The sequence below is a fragment of the Xyrauchen texanus genome, chromosome 34 (genome assembly GCF_025860055.1).
Source record: "Xyrauchen texanus isolate HMW12.3.18 chromosome 34, RBS_HiC_50CHRs, whole genome shotgun sequence".
In the NCBI taxonomy this organism is placed as follows: domain Eukaryota; kingdom Metazoa; phylum Chordata; class Actinopteri; order Cypriniformes; family Catostomidae; genus Xyrauchen; species Xyrauchen texanus.
In genome coordinates, this window is record NC_068309.1 from 11,041,816 (window position 1) to 11,060,840 (window position 19,025).

At 38.6% G+C, this 19,025-nt stretch overlaps 1 protein-coding gene across 1 annotated transcript in view; it reads right to left on the reverse strand.

The window, feature by feature from the left end:
- Positions 1-16,743, reverse strand: part of LOC127627726 (neural proliferation differentiation and control protein 1-like) — a 42,212-nt gene extending 25,469 nt beyond the window's left edge. The window contains exon 1 of the mRNA XM_052104242.1: positions 16,368-16,743. Within this exon, the coding sequence (XP_051960202.1) occupies positions 16,368-16,473 (106 nt within the window). The 5' untranslated portion in view covers positions 16,474-16,743. The remainder of the gene's footprint in view (positions 1-16,367) is intronic.
- Positions 16,744-19,025: the final 2,282 nt, after the last annotated feature.

A 19,025-nucleotide genomic window follows, 5' to 3' on the forward strand; every position in this document is an offset into this window, starting at 1 on the left:
AAAGACCTTTTTATTATATGCCACTGGGACTGTGTAAACAGTATAAGACAAACTTGTGTACTTTGTTCTACTACAGATGCACACAATTGGATTCGGATCTGTTGTGTAATAAGAACATATTTTAAAATTGATGCCTTTTCTTTGCTTTTAAGTGTCACATCTTTGTTATTCACATCTCACCAAGGGCGACATGTTTCCAGGCAACAATACTTTCTAAAAGAGCAGTATTGAACCAGTAAAAGTGTTCTGACAATGCAAACTCCAAGGTTAGAAAATGAATTTATAGTTTAACTAAGACACACGACAATATAATATGCTGCATTTCATGTTCACTAAATAATAATTGCTGCCTGTAACGTAGTTCAATGGAAAGGAAGAGGCGAGAACCGGCTTGGCAATATAAATAATATTTTAATTATAAACTTAAACAAAAGACAACAACACACACATGACGGACATGTAGAATCACGACCGGGGAGGGGCGTGCCTTCTGCCGGCAGGTCATCCCTGTCTACCTGGACAAGGGAGGGGACCAGGAATAAATAAATAGGGGGGTACTTCCTGTAACAGTGTAGTACCCCCCAAAAAACACTGTCAAATTTAAACGAGAGGGAAAAGGCCAATGCGGTGCGGCAGTGAGAGAGAGAGAGAGAGAGAGATGGGGAAAAAAAAAAAGTACTCGCCGGTTCTCTGATACACTGTCGCATGGTCCTCGATCACTCCTCCTCCCTTATAAGGCGGACGACAGCCGCTCCTCCCCGGGTGGACCGGAGTCAGACCCACGACCCCCGGCGGAAAGAACGCCCCTCCGTGTTCACGACGACTCCTGGGGACACTCCTCCGCTCCAGGTGGTCGGGGAGTCCAGTCTCCACTTGACTCGCGGACGGCGGCCGTTCACCGCGGTCGGGCTACTCCCTCCCCCGGGTGGACAGCAGTGTTGAGGACTCCGCGACAGACATCCCTCCTCCTTCCCGGATTTCGGCACCAGTGTAACGCAGTTCAATGGAAAGGAGGAGGCGAGAACTGTCTTGGCAATTTAAATAATATTTTAATGAATAACATAAACAAAAGACAAAAACACACACACACAACGGACGTAAACAATCTTGCCTGATAAGGGCCCGTGTGTGTAGAATCACGACCCGGCCCTACACCCTGTCACACTGCCCAATATCAATTGATATCTGCTTATTACTAGTCATACACCTCCATCCCTTCATTAGTATTCATTAAATGCTACCAGATTGCTTTTAAATCTGGACAAGTTATGAGAACTGAGATTAACTGACTCATGAAGTGTGAGCATGTGTGTGTGTATGTATTATGTGAGAGATACATGTTCCTCTAAACATCCAACTGGGCCGCCCACCTCCAGCCGGTCATGAACATTAATTTACACAACAGTCCACAATCTCAAGCTGCGTTTGCAAATCAGGAGGATGCAAACGTGGATGCAACGGGCACCACGTTTGCTTCTAATGTTCGCCAGGAGAACATTAGCTTTTACCGGTTTCTCTACATTGAACTTTTATGTTTTTGGCAAATGCTTCATCAAAAGTCATATTCAATTAATAGCTTGGAGCAATTGGCGCATTCCCTGGTAATCTAACCAATCACCTTCTCTAGTTTTAGAACCATGTTCCACCAGTTGAAATACATGAACTACTTGCATATTTTGCATTTAGCTGATGCTTTTATCCAAAGTTTTTCAATCTCTTGGAATAGCTTGAGGTTAAGTGCCTTGCTAGAGGGCATAATAGCGATAGTTCATGGATCATGCATAGTGAGATTTGAACCTGCAACCCTTTACCAGACCAGATTATTAATAACTTGGCTATAAAACCCCATTTCTTGCAGGTCACTTGACCTCTATTACCATTCCTATTAATCCCCTGTGGTTTCACATTCAGTTCATGGAACTATGTGTCTGGAACGTTCGTTGCTGTAGATGCTTTGATCTGCACATTAAAACATACATGACAACTCTGATCAAAGTAAAATCTGACAGATGACATCAACAAATCTGCATAATTAAATGAGACATGTAGAGCTTTAAAAGCAAGGCAATTGTACTAGTCAAAAGCTCTCAAGAAACTACATAGCAACATGATAAAACCTAAGAACACCTTAGTAACAGCATAGCAATGTCATAGCAACCACCTCCAACTTAATCACGACTGAAAGTTTTGCATGGGCAAGCACCTCTCAGCATTCTTCAGAAAACATAAAAATCTAGTTTTTGTGACATTATCTAACATCAGTGACACATTGATTCTGAAAGAATGCGTACGTGAAAGAACCACTCCAGTTTAAACATTTAAACCCGGCTGTGCCAATATGTGCGTTGTTCATGCCTCTGAAATAAGAAATTAAAGTGGTTGTAGACACCTTGTTCTGGACATTTGTGACTTTTGTGATTTTACAAGCTCCCTGAAATGCATAACACATGAATAGGTCAGATCTGCCTCATGAGTGCGAGGAAACAGATTTGTCAAAACAAGAAAATGGCACACAATTACATAACACGGATCAGCATATCATAATGCTGGATGAAAAATGAATATTCTAACCATCTGTTGCTGGCTTACAAATCATTAACTGAGCCATGAGCAGCAAGGAAGCCTACATCAGCACATGACTACAGCACTCTGGAACAGGGAAACAGTTACGGGGTGTTTAAGGTGGCAATTTACTTTGTGAGGTAGGATAGGAATCATGAGGGGCAACAAATGTTACAAAATCTGTTGCGAAGCAGTGATGTGGTGCAAATCTTTTCAAGTGGATAATAATTGGGAATATTTTATGTAGTGTTGAGAGATTCCATGAACAGGAAATTGTGGAAGGATAAGGGGAAACTCCCATTGTGTGGACTTCCTGTTGCTTCACTTAAACCCAAAGCGAAGTGCCAGCTCTTTTGACTGTTTAAATTGGATTTGCAAATCCATGGCTTCAAATACACAAACTTCTCATTCTAAAATCTTATTTTCAGTATTATTAAATGGACAGTTCACCTAACTATTCTTTTAAACAAAATGCTAAATCCATCAGTATTCCTTTCAAGAAAACTGACATTATATGCACATCATCAAGCACGACAGATCTGAAATATCAATAGAAGAACCAGAGAAGGCTTGTGCATAACCAAATACTCCCACATTCTCATCTAACAACCTTCTGAAGATCGTTTATAATGTTAAAAATGATTCTGTGAAAACACTCCAAGATACTCTAAATGTTAACCTGTTAAAACAGGTTCCAGATTACATTAATTTGGCTCTTTCCCACTCTCATTACTTATTAACTTTATGAGAATGGGCTGTCATTCCTGCTGCTATAGAAACCACGCCATCCAGCTAACAGCCACTACTTTCTTGGGCGCTAATGTGATTACAACTGGATTGTATTGGAATGTTACCATGATAAGCAATGGACTGGATTTTACAGAATCTTTGTGGACATGAGAGTATGGAAAATGTTTTATAATGACTGTACTAGTGACAATACATTCAAATATGCAATAAAATGATTACACAATACAAGGAATTGCCTTGGAAAAAGTAACATCAAACAAAAAGGGTACTTATATCTCAACTTTTCTTGTCTCCCCCAACTCATTTCAACCCCAATCGTGTATCCATGTCAGCATAAGTCTTTCTCCATGATGATTTCATATTTTCACGTCTTTATAGCTTTTGGCGTTGCATGGTTGCTTCTGGCTGAGGAAAGTTCAAGAATAATATTTCCAATAGGCAATGCTACCAATGTTATTGTTGTACAACAATTACAATTTTTTTTTGCTGCAGTCAAAGCCTCCAACCAGATTTTACAAAACAAAAGGGCATGGAGAAAGAATCGAATCCATCCTGGAAAAAGCATCCTTTCTCATCTGAGCTGAAAAATATGAATATTTTCTGGTTGAGAGGGAATATACATATTTTATATTTGCCGAATATCTGCCAAGTTCAGGTCTTTATTTAAAATCCCTAAAGCTTTGGAGGAAGCTGTTTGGTTAGGTGATTAAAGTATGGACGATTTATCTAATGAAGGATAAAAAAAAAAAAAATATTAACTGGTAGTCCTGTAGTGTCAACAATTCCTTAGTTACTTTTTGAAAAATTATGAATAAAAAATAGTTAGGGCATAAATACACAAGTTACTTTTTTCCAACATGTCAGAACATGTTCTGTATATAAAGACATTTTATACATTTCATAAATATAGAGGCACCTTTAGTTTTTGTGCCATCTCCTGAGGCAATGCTTGTCCTGCAATCTTGATGTATTAACTGGTCTCAGAAGGTGGGTCTCCTGTAGTAGAGCAATGTCAACATTTTTCCTTTGCAAGAAAAGTCTAATACCTTAGTCCATTTGAATAGGGAATGAAGTCCTCTGACATTAATAGACATAACATTGTGTCTATCCATGATCGCACACTCTTAAACCAGCCTAACCTTGAATGTGCCAGGTTACTGGTTTATGAGTATATAGCATATGTTTTAGGTGTGTCACTCTTCCCATTACGACAGCGTTTGTTTTTATTGTTTGTTTTTTGGACACAGTAACATCGTAACACCATAGATTTTTGGAAATCCCCTTTTTGGCGCTTTGGAGTTCTTTAAGTAAATACCTTGGTTCATGAATATGGTAATCATTCATCATGGTATTACCATCGGATACCATCACATTACCATGGTAGCACTACACATTTATAAAAAAAAAAAAAAAAGGTAGTTTCTATTTATTAAAAGAACTTCTATTAATTACATTATTTTTTAATCTATTAGTCACTCTGTTGGCTAATGGAACACTATGTTCCTAATAAAGCGCCCAACGTGGTCTTCTGCTGTTGTAGCCCATCTGCTTTCAATGTGTTGTGCATTCTGAGATGCCATTCTGCTAACTACAATTGTACAGAGTGGTTATATGAGTTACAGTAGTCTTTCTGTCAGCTCGAAACTGTCTGGCCATTCTCTGTTGACCTCAATCATCCACAAAATGTTTCAGTCCGCAGAACTGCTGCTCACTGGATATTTTTTGATTTTGGCACCATTCTGAGAAAACTCTAGTGACTGTTGTGCATGAAAATCCCAGGAGATCAGCAGTTACAGAAATACTCAAAAAAGCCCATCTGGTACCAACAATCATGCCACGGTCTAAATCACTGTCTGAGATTAAATGTTTCCCCATTCTGATGATTAATGTGAACATTAACTGCAGCTCCTGACCCGTAATGCATGATTTTTTTGCACTCCACTAATGCCACGATTGGCTGATTAGGTAATATCATGAATAAGTAGGTGTACAGGTGTTCCTAATAAAGTGTTTGATGAGTGTATCACAAAAAACAAAAACAAAAGTATGTTTGAAGGTTGTTCAGTTCACTTAATTAAAATGTACTAAAAGCAACACAATTCTAGAACATTGTCACAACTTGATTTCATTACATTCTGTCCAATTACATTTAAAGTGGAAGTTTACTTAATACATTTGAGTTTGTACTACATGAATATTTTTTGTAACATTGATTTGATGAAGCAGGGGATTTATATTTCCCAGCATGCTTTGCATGGGACTGGATAGGGTGAACATATATTGAAATGAAGTGTTATTTTTTGCATATTTGAACAAGATGAGAATTGGAGGAGATTTGTTAATGTTTAATGTTCTGTTATTGGTATTTAAAAAGAGTGTCTGTTATGCTTGAGTTTTGGGGGGTAACATTGTGGTGAAGATTGGCACTTGTGTTACAGGTTGTGGATGGATATTCACTTAAGTAATTCAATAAAGTAAGGGTAATGACTTGCTTTTTGGAGTGTACACCCGCCCCCCAAATCTGATGTTTTCCGAAGTGTCCTTAAAAATCATCTGTTAGATTTTCTACATTATTATTATTATTATTATTATTAAATGAATATGTGTAGGAGAGATACAGAAAGTATAGTAGGCAGGGCTCCACTCTTCATTTGCAAATAACTGATAGTCGGTTGTAGGATCATTTGAATACATCAGTTCAGCAGCAGGCATGTGGCCAGCCAAGTACAAAAAAAAACCAGTCAAATGCACAGAGAAAAGTGGGGGACAACGAACAGTCTCTTCATTGTGTCTCTAGTATTATTTCTGCATTGTGCATGTATAACAAAGTTTTTACAGAGTGCGGTCTGCCAAAAAGTAATGTTCATTTTATTACATCCGTAACTCAAGTTCATTTCCTGATCTAAATGGGCTGAGACTTGTCTAAACTGAACATTTTCTAATGTCTGCACTGTATCTGCATGGTTTTATGATTATACATACAAGTGGTTTGATATACTGACAATGAGTACTTAAGATGAATGTCACAAATTCACTGCAAATATCACGTCAGTAACGTGGTAATTGCAGCTTAACAATAACTATTTTTAACCTATAAGCAACTTAGCAAATCAAAGCAGTTTTATTTCTGACCATTATTTCTCTTGATGAATGAAAATAAACCTTGAATGAAGTCCTGACGGTGAAAACCAGGAGCCTCCGTCTCACGCGTTCTCAACCAAGTGTGTGATGCAGAAGCACCTGTTAAGTTTGAGTGAGTGAAGTTGTTCCAAGGGAAAGTTTAATGGTACTTGTTTGTAAGAAAAATGCTGACAGAGAATGCACCAGACAGGACAATTGTTGATAACATATTTCATCTGGGTTTACATTTCTTAAACTTAGTAGGCTACACTAGAGCATAAGGGGGTGGGTGCATTGCCTTACTATTTATTGGCTGAAACTTCACTTGGTGTAGAACAATCTGGTATAATATGAAACAATGCAACAATCCCCTCTATGCAGCCTGAACTTGTTTAGAATGTTGAATCTTTGTGACAACTGCGCTAAACACAAACTTTACAGATTTACGGCCACATCGTTCAATAGCCACATTCAGACAATAGAATCGAGTGCTTCACAATGAAAACTGCCCTTCTGGCCCAGCAAGTTTCTCTAATTGGTTTTTCTTTCATTCTGTACAGTATGGAATGAACCTGTAAGAGTCCTGGCTGATCTCAAAGTACCTTCCTTAACAAAGTTGGCAACCGGAGTGTGTACTTAGTGTGTGAAGACTTAAGGGTGGATGTTTGTTGAGTGTTACTGAACACCAAAGTCTATGTTTGGGTTTTAGTGTGCATATTTAAACATGTATGCCATGTTTGGTTGCGTCTTAACCACACAAGTAGAACCTGCTTTGAGCAAGCCTATAGCAGTAAAGCCTTGCTTGGCAGAATAGAGAGTAATGAAGCTTAATAGTAGGGTTCCAAAAGTAAAAAATCCTTCAAAGTTTCTCCACAGAGGAATACATTTTTTAACAATAAGTCTTTCAAGACAGAAATACCATGAGCTCCAAGGTTGTTAATGATATGGTTCTGTAGAAGGCACCAGTCAGTGTGATTTCAGGTAAAAACATTTTTTAAGTCCAGTTGAAGAATTAAATACCATTCCCATAATCCTTAAGAGAGATCCACCACTCAGAGTCGCCACTGTTGGAAACGTGAATGGAGTGTCCACACACCACTTAAAGCATTGCAAATGACAAAATCGAGTCTTCCTATTCTCTCAAACTACTAAAATATTTGTATGTATATGAATATTTTGCAATAAACCTAAAATATATTGTTTTCATACCTTAAACCAATTATAAAGTCATTATTTTTTTATTTTACTGTCCTTTTTCTATTACATAATTTGCAATGCGTTCTGAAATGAGTACTATATACAAATGAACACCCAGTTGAGTAGTTATTTCCATAATAAAATAATTATGGTACACAATCTTTGTCCTTTTGTCTAATTTTCAAACACTTTTTAGCTTCAAATAAAATATTGTAATGATTCATTTGAGCTAGCTGGTTTAGTTTATGGCTTGGAACTCTTTATTGAAGTTTTCTAAATGCCTTTGAAAATGTGTAAAGGAAAAATAGATTCGGAACCAAGGCTACTTAAAAAGTGGGAGCTTTATATTTAGCCGCAGCTGTTCCATTCTCACGCTGTGGGTTTATATGCAGTACGTGGCCTTATTCAGCTCTCTGGTACAGAGATAAGCCACCGCTCTCAATGAGCAGTCTGCTAACCATCATTGTGGCCATAATAAGCAGAGACCCTCACGTTCCCCTGAGAGACCAAGCGCAAGGTCCAATTCCAAACAGTTGCCACAGCAACGCAGCTAACCTTTTCTCAATCCACTCTATCACCTCAGAAGAGATGGATGCAACACTTAGACACCTCACACTTCTTATGTAAGTGCATTACAAAGCAAGCTGTGGCCAGAACAGCAACGTAATGGAAAGAAATTGGTCCCTCCCTTCAGAAACCACAGGATTTCTTTCTTTTATCTCTCTTACTTTACACGTTGAGAATTAGGGTTAAGGTGACATTTTAAGATTCAAATTTCCAGACTGGAATGCTATATTGCACAAACTAAAAAGCCTAATTTCCACCCTAACACTTGATTATGTGAAAGAATCCTTAAAACATAGTTTTGAAAATTGAGTCCTTGGTCTGTCGCAAGAATCAATGAATTACTTTTTGAAAGCAAAAGTGGGCAGAGGACATAGCCTTATGTTACCTCAAACTTGATGTATAATTATAAAATATTTCCATGTTCTGAGTGAGTTGTATGACTATAGGCCAAGTTCAAAAACACATAACTAAATACACAGCTACGTTGGTAAATGATTAACCCAGTGGTTCTGAACAAGTTTTGTTTCAGGGCCCAGAAAACATTGACATTGACTAATATACCCATGAATATATGCAAAATAACAAACTAAATAGGAAAACGTCTTGGTTACACATGTACCCTCAGTTCCCTGAGATGTAGGGAATGAGACATTGCATCAGCTGACGCTATGGAAAATTTCTTCTCCAACAACCTATTGAAGACCTTATGACATAACGCCAATCCACTGATTGGCAATGGCGGCCCACCCAGGCGGCATCAATAAGCCTATATAAAGGGGTGCTCAAAAACCATTTCTTCAGAATTTTCTTACTGAGAGATGAAGCATGTATCTCTCAGTAAGAAATGAGTCATTAGTGCGGCCATTTTATGCAATGTCTCATTGCATACATCTCAGGGAACTGAGGTTTCATGTGTAACAGAGCTGTTCCCTTTCTATTACATTACATTCAGCTGCCGCAATGGGGAATGAGTTCCATCATGCCACACTACATGATGTAACATGAAACCCCGCAAATTGATGCACCCAATAAAAATACTCACAGGGCAACACTGCCTGCTTGGGGGGTTGATGTCACTAGAAATACAACTTAGTCGAATAAATGAGTGATAACCCCTAAAAGGTCAGATGGGGAGTTAAAATAATTATAGGGAAAATATGTGTGTATGTATATGTATATGTATAATATATATATATAAATAAATAAATAAATAAAAGCCCACAATGTGATAAACCCTTTCACAACAGCCAGTTGGGAAGGAAAGGCTTATAAGAAGTGCTTGTGACTTCTGCGACAAAATCTAACAATTGGCCAGTCAATAGGCGGTTGCATTTGCGATACAAACCCCTTTCACAACAGCCAGATGGAAAGGAGGGTCTATATATGAAGTGCCTGTTGCCAATTGGACAGAATATTTTACAAAGGCCAGCCAATGATAGCTACCTAAATTGAGACTAACGCTTTACACGTACACTAAGGTATGCATCTTTATAGTTTATGAGCATGCAAACATAAGAGAGATAATTTTTTGTACGTGATCATTATGAACAGATCCCGGGCTCAATTCAAATGTCACAGATGCAAAAAGGCCGGGGGGCACGGTTTTGATGAGAAAGTAATGGCTGTGACATTCTCTCTGTGCACCACACAAGGAACAACCCCTAGTGCATCTCTCGTAAGGAGATTTACTACCTTGGAGTGCAGAATGGGCATGTCCACCTGTAACGTGGAGAACAGAATGCTGTTGAAGTGAAGCAATGTCGCAAACCAGAATGTAGAACCACACACAGTTTTTTTTACATACTGAGAAATTCTCTGTAACGTGTGCCTTGCGACCGCGTAATGCACGGGTGGGTGCTGAGTTTTGCGCATGTGTTGAGGGGATCTGCCGTTTATAAGACTGGAGCAGTTTGTGGAGTGTGGGTTGATTTTTTCTGAGATGCCCAGAGGCGTGCCACGCGCTCGTGAAAAGCGCAAGTGGGCGCGGATAACGGGCACAGATAGCTTCCGCTTATCAGATGGGAGCTTCTCACTCAGAGCACGTCACACATCCGTGCACAGTGCTAATAGTGTATAGGCTCAAACAAGCTAACAACAGATACCAAATCACCTATGGTTATCAGGCCAAGATAGTTTGGTTTGGGAGGAAGAAAGAGCTTTTTAAAAATGTTTTTAAAAATATTTTTTTAAATGTGCCTGAGGACAGCAGCCCCTCCAATCTGGGCATGTGTCAGGTCTCAGTAAGCTTTGTATGAACCTCAGGGAAGAATGACACTGCTTTCTGAACCACAGACTCTTGATGGCGGACGGTGTGCAGGAATCATTCATTCACCACTCAAGGCTGAGCTCCTAACCACCCACGCAATGACGTGGAGTAACTCGTATCAATGGCGGGTGCACGCTGCTCGACCATGTGAGAGAAGTGACAGCAACATCATCAGCCTGACATAACCATATCAGCCATATCAGACGCTGCGAGTGACATGGCATCATCCCCATCATCAGATCCGCGGATGTGATAAAACCTTGCGCTCTGACGGAGACTGAATCATTGCTAAGAACAAGGGCGATCCTCAAGCAGAGCATCCTGGGACTCATGTCTGTCTCTATGAGAGTTGATTCTGCAAAGGTTGCAAAACGACATCTTCAAAAAGAAGCAAACACAAGCAGCTCATATAGGATATCTTCCATGGAGGAACAACAATGTATATACAGTATATAAAATGCATGGCAATAAAGAATACAACTCTCCGCTGAAGTGATTCGTCTGCGGTGAGCGCAGGAAATTCCTCGCTGGAACACTTGCAGGGGCGGTTCAGTCAACTTATGTAGGCTGGCAGTAAAAGCGACAAGTCTTGCTCACGTCCAAAAAGAGAATCTGTCTGCTGAATGTGTTTCTTTCGATGGCGAAGATGAGTTGAAAGCCAGTTCAAGATGAGAGGTGTAGTTATAGTCTCAAAGAAGAAAATTCTGAAGAAATGATGTTTGACCACTCGCTTATATAGGCTTAAATGACAGCGCCTGGGTGGGCAGGGTTCAAACACCATTGCCAATCAGCTGATTGCCATTATGGCACAAGGGCTTCGATAGGTTGTTGGAGAAGGAATTTCCCATAGCGTCAGCTGATGCAATGTGAATGAACCGTAATCGAAAGGGAACTGACTTTTATAGTTTTATAGATTGAGTTTTTGTTTTCTAAATTATTGAATGAGATGATTTTGTCTCCCTAATTAATTTGAGTAATTCGTTTCAAACCCCTAACCCTAAGTATTGAACATCAGTGTGCAACTCATTCCACACCGTTTGTGCTACGAATATGAATAATACCTAAAATAATGTGGCTTGTTGAGAAGAGATGCGTTATATAACTTTTGTTAGAAACAATTCGACTTGTTTTTTGCCTGTCAGACGATAAATCTGGTAAAAACATCCCAAAGACTTCAGTTAAAAGAGCAGCCCAGGCCACATCAAGGGACAAGCAATTTATGGGAAATTAGAGGTGGGCTCTTTGATTTGACTGGGGCAGTAAGCACCTTGCAACACCCACAACAACGTGGCGGCAACCTGCATGGGAAATCAGCACTAACATTTTCCTCACAAAATGTAAAAAACGAGTTGTTTTGTTCTTCTGTGCATAAACAGGCTCTGATCCCCATCTGTGAAATTGTTGCATTGCTAGCGGCTCTAACCACTGGTCTTTCTTTCTCAATGAAATAGAAATCTACTCTGGCGATCAGATAATCAACCACCTGAGGGGAGTTCAAACTGAAAGTGGAAGCGCTTTTCAGAAGTCACACAATAGGGAACATCAACAATCCACTTTACAATGGAAAACATGCATAAACACATGCAAACACCTCTGGAAAATGATATAAGAGAGAGCGAAAGAGAGAAAAACAAAGAGTGGAACACAATCCCTACCTCCAGTCAGCCTCAGGGCATGTCAAGTACACTTTAGGGCAACATGTCAGTCAGTTTACTTTTGTTAATTAAAAATGAAGTATTCAACTTCGCTACAGTTATTTTTCACTACAATAAAAATATATATATATATATATATATATATATATATATATATATATATTTCTGAAGTTTTGGGATGAAGAAAATCTTAACTAAAACACGCTGTGCGTGGCACGATGGAAGCCCACAGGGCACGACATCATGAGCACAGCAGCTTGCATAAACTACTGCCAGGGTCTTCTCTTCTCTAGCCTCTTCAAGACTTTCTGGACTGTTACTATACAAGAACTGTAATACTGTGATTTTCTGCATATTTCATTTTATAATAAAAACCACTTGACTATTCTGGAAAGGAGCTGTTCATTCAGGTATGAGGGAACCGTCTGAACACGTTTAACCCCCGATCAAACTTAACTTGTTTTTAAGGTAGGCAATGTTTTAACTATGTCAAACAATAACACAATGCAGTTTGACAATTTCTTTCAAGAGTAAAAATGTCTTTGTGTTCTAAAAATGGAAACGTATATTCTATATATAATTTTAATAAAGTAACTTGTAATGTAATTACTTGAGTAATTTTTCAGCAACTACTTATTTACTCTTACTTGAGTCATACTCATTTCTCAGTACTTCTACTTGTACTCAAGTTAATTATTTCTTCAGTAGGAGTACTTTTACTTAAGTAAAAAAATCTGTACTCTTTCCACCACTCATGTCAGCAGGGCCGGACTGGGACACAATTTCAGGCCGGGAAATCCTACACCCATCCAGGCCATCCTATGCACCCAAATAAAATTTAGAAACACGGACAACCTTGTTTTTTTTTCCCCCTAAATTACATTTATTTCACAGTATGACCATAACATAAAAACATAAACAAACAACCTAGAAGTAAAGCAGTCCTAATATCAAATGGGTCTGCACATAATGTCCTGTGCACTGCAATTACAACTGCAATAAATAATGTTATGAGGTTGATGTTTTAAATAAATGTTTGAATATAAAAAAAATGCAATACTTAAACATTAAACTAAACCGCCAATAGGTGGCGGCAAGTGACCGTCTTAATTAGTGAGTCATTCATACAAAAGATTCGTTCAAAACGCTGAATCATTCAGTAACAAAACACCGCTGAAGCTTTCCTTTGGAACTATTTTAGTAGGTGAAATAGAACAAAAACAGTTAATATGGTTTGTGTCTAAAATGTAAGTAACTTAATAAATATTAACTACGCTACTTGTTTATTGAACATTTATATGTAAATGTTATATGTAACATTTTCAATCGAGATTATATTCAGCAAAACAGCTCCCTTAGTTGTGTTATGTTAAACTAAATCATATGTTATAAATAACAAAAAACAACAATTAGAATTTTTACCTCAGTACATTGCTTCTGTGAGTTTTCTGTGTGCACTCATTTGTTTTGATTTATCCACGAATGTAACGTTAGACGGGTGCTGCTCGCATTTTCTGTTTAACCGTTTGTCTGAGGCGTAAAGTCGAATCGTAGCCTTGCCAGTCAAGACTAACAGATTCATGATTTTTTTTTTTTTATTATTGTTATTAATATTAATAATAATTTAATTGAATGACGAATTCAAAAATGATCACTGGTAAAGGTAGTAATATAAAATAATAATAATAAAAAAAAATAATTAAAAAAAACCGCTGGCTGGCAGCAGGCCAACTTAGTCGCCAGGCCAGCGGGAATTGTCCCGGTGCTCCCGATGGCCAGTCCGGGCCTGGATGTCAGTAAGGAAAGATTAAGCTTGCACTCAAATCTGATCTTTTAGGTCCAGAAACAGTGCATATGCTATTTATACCTTATCAAAATACTAGTAATATAGGCTTATGCAATGTATAAATACTTTAAAAAAAAAAACTCAACAGTGTAAAAAATATTGTTGTTTTAACAAAGTTTTAGTGCTGCCTTAAAATTTTAAGTTGTGTCAACTTAAGAGGGGAAAGTTGTTTAAACAAAGTTGACATTAAAGTTGTCTTTATGTAAACTTGACTTTCTTCAATCAACTTAATTGTAATTCAGTTCAAATTAAATACAGATGTTCAATGACATCTATTACCATTTATTATCACTGATGATAAGCATAGAAGTAGTAGTTAGGGCTATCCAATTGTAAGAGTAAAATAAACTGCTATTTGGCGGTAAATGGTCAGTTGATGATCAGAGACCAATGTCTGATTCCTCGATCATATTCAGACTTAAGCTCATAAATGAGGTCCTCAACACTATACACGCAAATTCCAATGACGTTGACGTCGTGTCAATTTTACAACATTGTTGCCATAATGAAAACCCTAAAACCTTTGAAATGCCTGTAAAAATTACAATTTTAACAGAAGAGTTATAACAGAAGAATTAATGTAAGTGCTTTTATAAAATTATAAGCTTTAAATTGCTGCCTTTAAACCCTCCAAAAATTGGCCCCATTCACTTCCATTGTAAGTGCCACATGGTAACTTCTTTTTAAATAAAAGTACGGACAGGTCGAAATAATTTTTTGTGGTAATCAACATTCAGCATTCAGCATTTTGCCTGACATTTAGCTCTGGATAATTTCTGACTTTGTTGTATGAAATCTGATGAAAAATGCAGTTAAGTACAAAACTATTAGATTTTAACTATTACAATCTTCTTAATCGTACTTGTTTGATGACAGCTGCTTCATAAATATATACAAAAATATCATTAGGAATACTGAGCATGCATTTGTAAGCCAAGAAGAAAGCTATAACGAGAGATTGTGTTGTGCCAGAGTCCATCTGTAGTAATTCCCACAGGAGTCCGAGAGAGAAGCTTGTATAGATAATCTATGTTTACAGCACTTACATCCCACAATCCATAGTTCACAATCACAAAGCCAACAATGAACCATGTAATACATGTATCATCATGTATCAAAGACTGACACAAAAACCCTCAAACAAATTGAGAAAAATGCATATGGACTAATAATTCCAACAAGATCATATGGCAATTTGTATTGCAGTCTCCTTAGGATGAATTGTTTATGTTGTAACATTTGGTATTGGCTTTGGATCAGTGCAGAAAATCAGTGTAGAAGAAATTATTATTATTAATATTATATTTTCTCAGTTTTTTGAGCCCTGCAATTGATTATCAGGGGCATTTTGCAACTTCAGAAGGGCAAGTAAAGATGCTGACTACCACACATGGTGTGCTGAGTGACTCCAGCCAGGCTTCCTAAGCAACCAAATTGGCCCGGTTGCTAGGGTGGGTAGTCACATTGGGTTAATCTCTTCATGGTCGCTATAATGTGGTTCTCGCTCTCGGTGGGGCACGTGCAGTGTTGTGCGTGGATGCCACGGAGAATAGCGTGAGCCTCCACATGCGCTACGTCTCCACGGTAACCTGCTCAACAAGCCACGTGATAAGAGCCGTGGATTGACTGTCTCTGCGCTTCAACTGAGATTCGTCCTGCGCCACCCGGATTGAGTCACTACACCACCACGAGAACCTAGAGCGCACTGGGAACTGGGCATTCCAAATTGAGGAGAAAAATAAAAACATATACAAACAAACCATGCTGTAAAATTAGGTCAAATACATATATGAACAAAATATATTTTGAATTCTAAACCAACAACTAGGCTTAAAACAGGATATTTTTGCACCCACTTTAAACATCTTAGGCATTTTTGTCACTTTCAGAGGCATTTTTAGCCCAGAGCCCTGTATAATAACTCTTCCTTTCATAAAGAGATGTAACTGAGAAGTGTATGACATCAAAACAAAGCATATATTGATTTTAATAGCTCTTAAATAAGAGTGTAAGGATCACTGGATAAGTAGGGAAAATCACAAGGAAATACCATTTCTTTTTCTATTCCTCCTTGTTTGTTCCTTATCCAATTGCTCAACTGGATTAGGGTTTACTTAGACTCAGCCTACATCCTGTTGCTTCTAATTGCCAAAAATGAACATATCACGGCCACAAAAGTGTAATACAAGACAAAACACCAGTCAAAACTAAAGCAATGCATTACTATAAACTTAGAACTTCTGTTTAAATTCACCGTCTGTGGGGAAAAAAATCATTCTCAACCACTTTAAATATGATGTATATATAAATATAAAGGATTCCAGATTGAAAAGTAGCATTTATTGAGCTCACAGAAGCTTCAATGAAATGCTGTTACAACCATATGTCAGATACACACTCTTACCTGGCATACTCGCACTGGACGCAGCGAGGATTACGCAGATCAAGACCCCGGGCAGGAGGAGAGAGACCCGGGCTCGCCTTGCGCACCAGCTCGGAGAAAACAACATCCTTCGCTGTGCTTCTCAAGTCCAGACCAGCAGATAAAAGCTTCGGGGTGTCATTCCCCCATTTGTTTAGGTCGAATTGAGTGAGACAGACCGGCCCGAATAAAGATGAGAGAGAGAGTCAACTCAAGGTAAGTGTTTGCCTGTCTGAAACAGGCGATGTTAAGCCGCTGTTCGTGTTTTACAGAGCTAAAGATAGATGACAGATTGCTGCAGGGAAGGAGGGATTGGGAAAGAGGAGGAGTATGGCAAACCGTGTTAACAGAGTACAGAGATTAGAGAGAGGAGGCTTGAAGCAGCGTGGAGGATGAATAATGTCGTGACGCAGTGACGCTGACGTGGATGTTTGTTCTCTCACATGAGAGAACATATTCTACGTACAAATAACAAAGTAAAATATGTTCCATAAAATAATGCACAATGTATTTTTTTCTTTCATTAAATGTATTTCGTTTATATTTATTGGCTATAATTGGCTTTTTAGACCAATTAAAAAAGTAAAACAATTATGAAACAAGACAATTTATTACATAACAAAAATGTAAACGGTAGCACGCAAACAAAGTTTAGTTTTTTAACAAATATTGTAATAAATGTTTAGATTTAGCTATAAAATGTAAAACACATAGGACAACTTGATAATTTCCCCAATAAAAATGTGACAATTTAAGAACACATTTCAATATTTTGGTTTAAATCTGACTTAATTATGTAGTTGACCATTGTCTGAATGTATGCTAGTGTTGTTTTAATGTGTGCATCTATCTATCCATCAGTCAGTCAGTCAGTCAGTCAGTCAGTCTGTCTGTCTGTCTGTCGGTCGGTCTGAATATTAAGTGAATGCTGTTCGTCATTACTTAGTTACTCATTAACCCAGTATTATGTCTTAAAAATCAAGCTTCCAGACAGAATCAGAGGAAAGGTGATACAAAGTAGGGGTTATTGCTACAGTACCTCTACAAGCAACAAACTGTGGCTAAGGCTTCAGATGTATTCATAAGTATAAAATACCACAGCCAAATAGATCATCTCGAGTTGCAAGGTCTCTGTAGAAACCAGTATGAAATTATTCATTCTTGTAGTACGTTGTGCTGTTACTGAAACATATACCAAAACATTATGACCACTCACAGGTGAAGAGATTAATGCTGATCATTTCCTAACAAGGTCACATGTCAAGGTCTGAGTAGATTAGATGGTAAGCTAACAAAAAGTTATCGTAGTCAACGTGTTGATTGCAGGAGAAATGGGCAGGAGTAAAGACATGAGTGACTTTGACAAGGGCCAAAATATATGGCAAGATGACTGGGTCTGAGCATCACTGAAACAGCAAGGCTTATGAGATGCTCTCGGTGAGCAGCGGTGAGTACCTACAGTGGTCTGAGGAGGGACAAACCACAAAATCTGACAGGGTGTTGGGCGTCCAAGGCTCATCGATGTGAGAGGGTAACGAAGGCTATTCTGTCTGGTCCAAACCAACAGAGGGTCTACTGTGGCACGTCACAGAAATTTGAATGATGTTTACAGGAGGAATGTGTCACAACACACAGTGCATCGCACCCTGCTGCGTATGGGGTTACGCAGCCCTAGACTGGTCAGAGTGCCCACGATGTCCCCTGTCCACCATCGAACACCGCCTACAATGGGCACGTGAGTGTTGGAACTGGACCTTGGAACAGTGGAAGAAAGTTGCCTGGTCCAATGAGTCCGTTTTCTTTTGCATCACATGGACAGCCGTGTAAGTGTGCACCGTTTACCTGGGGAGGTGATGGCACCAGGATGCACTGTGGAAAGATGACAAGCCAGTTGAGAGAGTGTGATGCACTGAGCAATGTTCTGCTAGGAAACCCTGGGACTGGCCATTCATGTGGATGTCAATTTGACACGTGCCACCTACCTAAACATGATTACAGACTAGGTACACCCCTTCATGACAATGGTATTCCCTGATGGCATTGGCCTCTTTCATCAGGATAATGCACCCTGCCACACTGCACACATTGTTCTGAAATGGTTTGAGGAACATGATGAAGAGTTCAAGGTGTTGCCCTGGCCTCCAAATTCACCAGAACTCAATCTGCTGCTAATGTCTTGGTGCCAGATACCACAGGACACCCTTCAGGTGTCTTGTAGAGTCCATGCTTCAGCGGGTCAGGACCAACAGCATAATAGGCAGGAGGTGGTCATAATGTTTTGGCTCATCTGTGTAAATACAGTAGGCTATATACATATACATGTAAAGAAACACAGTGAACAAAAAATTACAATATAAACCTCTAAAAATGTTCAGTAAAATAAAACAATAACATTCTGTTTAACAAGATTTATTTTGTTGCACTTTTATTTATTTTCTTTCACACATATAGGATTGTTTTCTTTTTTTTTTGCAAACATAGTATTTTTAATTTTAATTTTTAATTTTGTTTTGGCACATACAGTGTTTTGCTCTTGCACACGGCTTCCTGGAAGAAGCTGATAGAGATACTAAACAGATATGGACCTTCTTCACAATAGCTCTATCTTTAATTTTTGACAGGAATGACAACGAGGCTGTG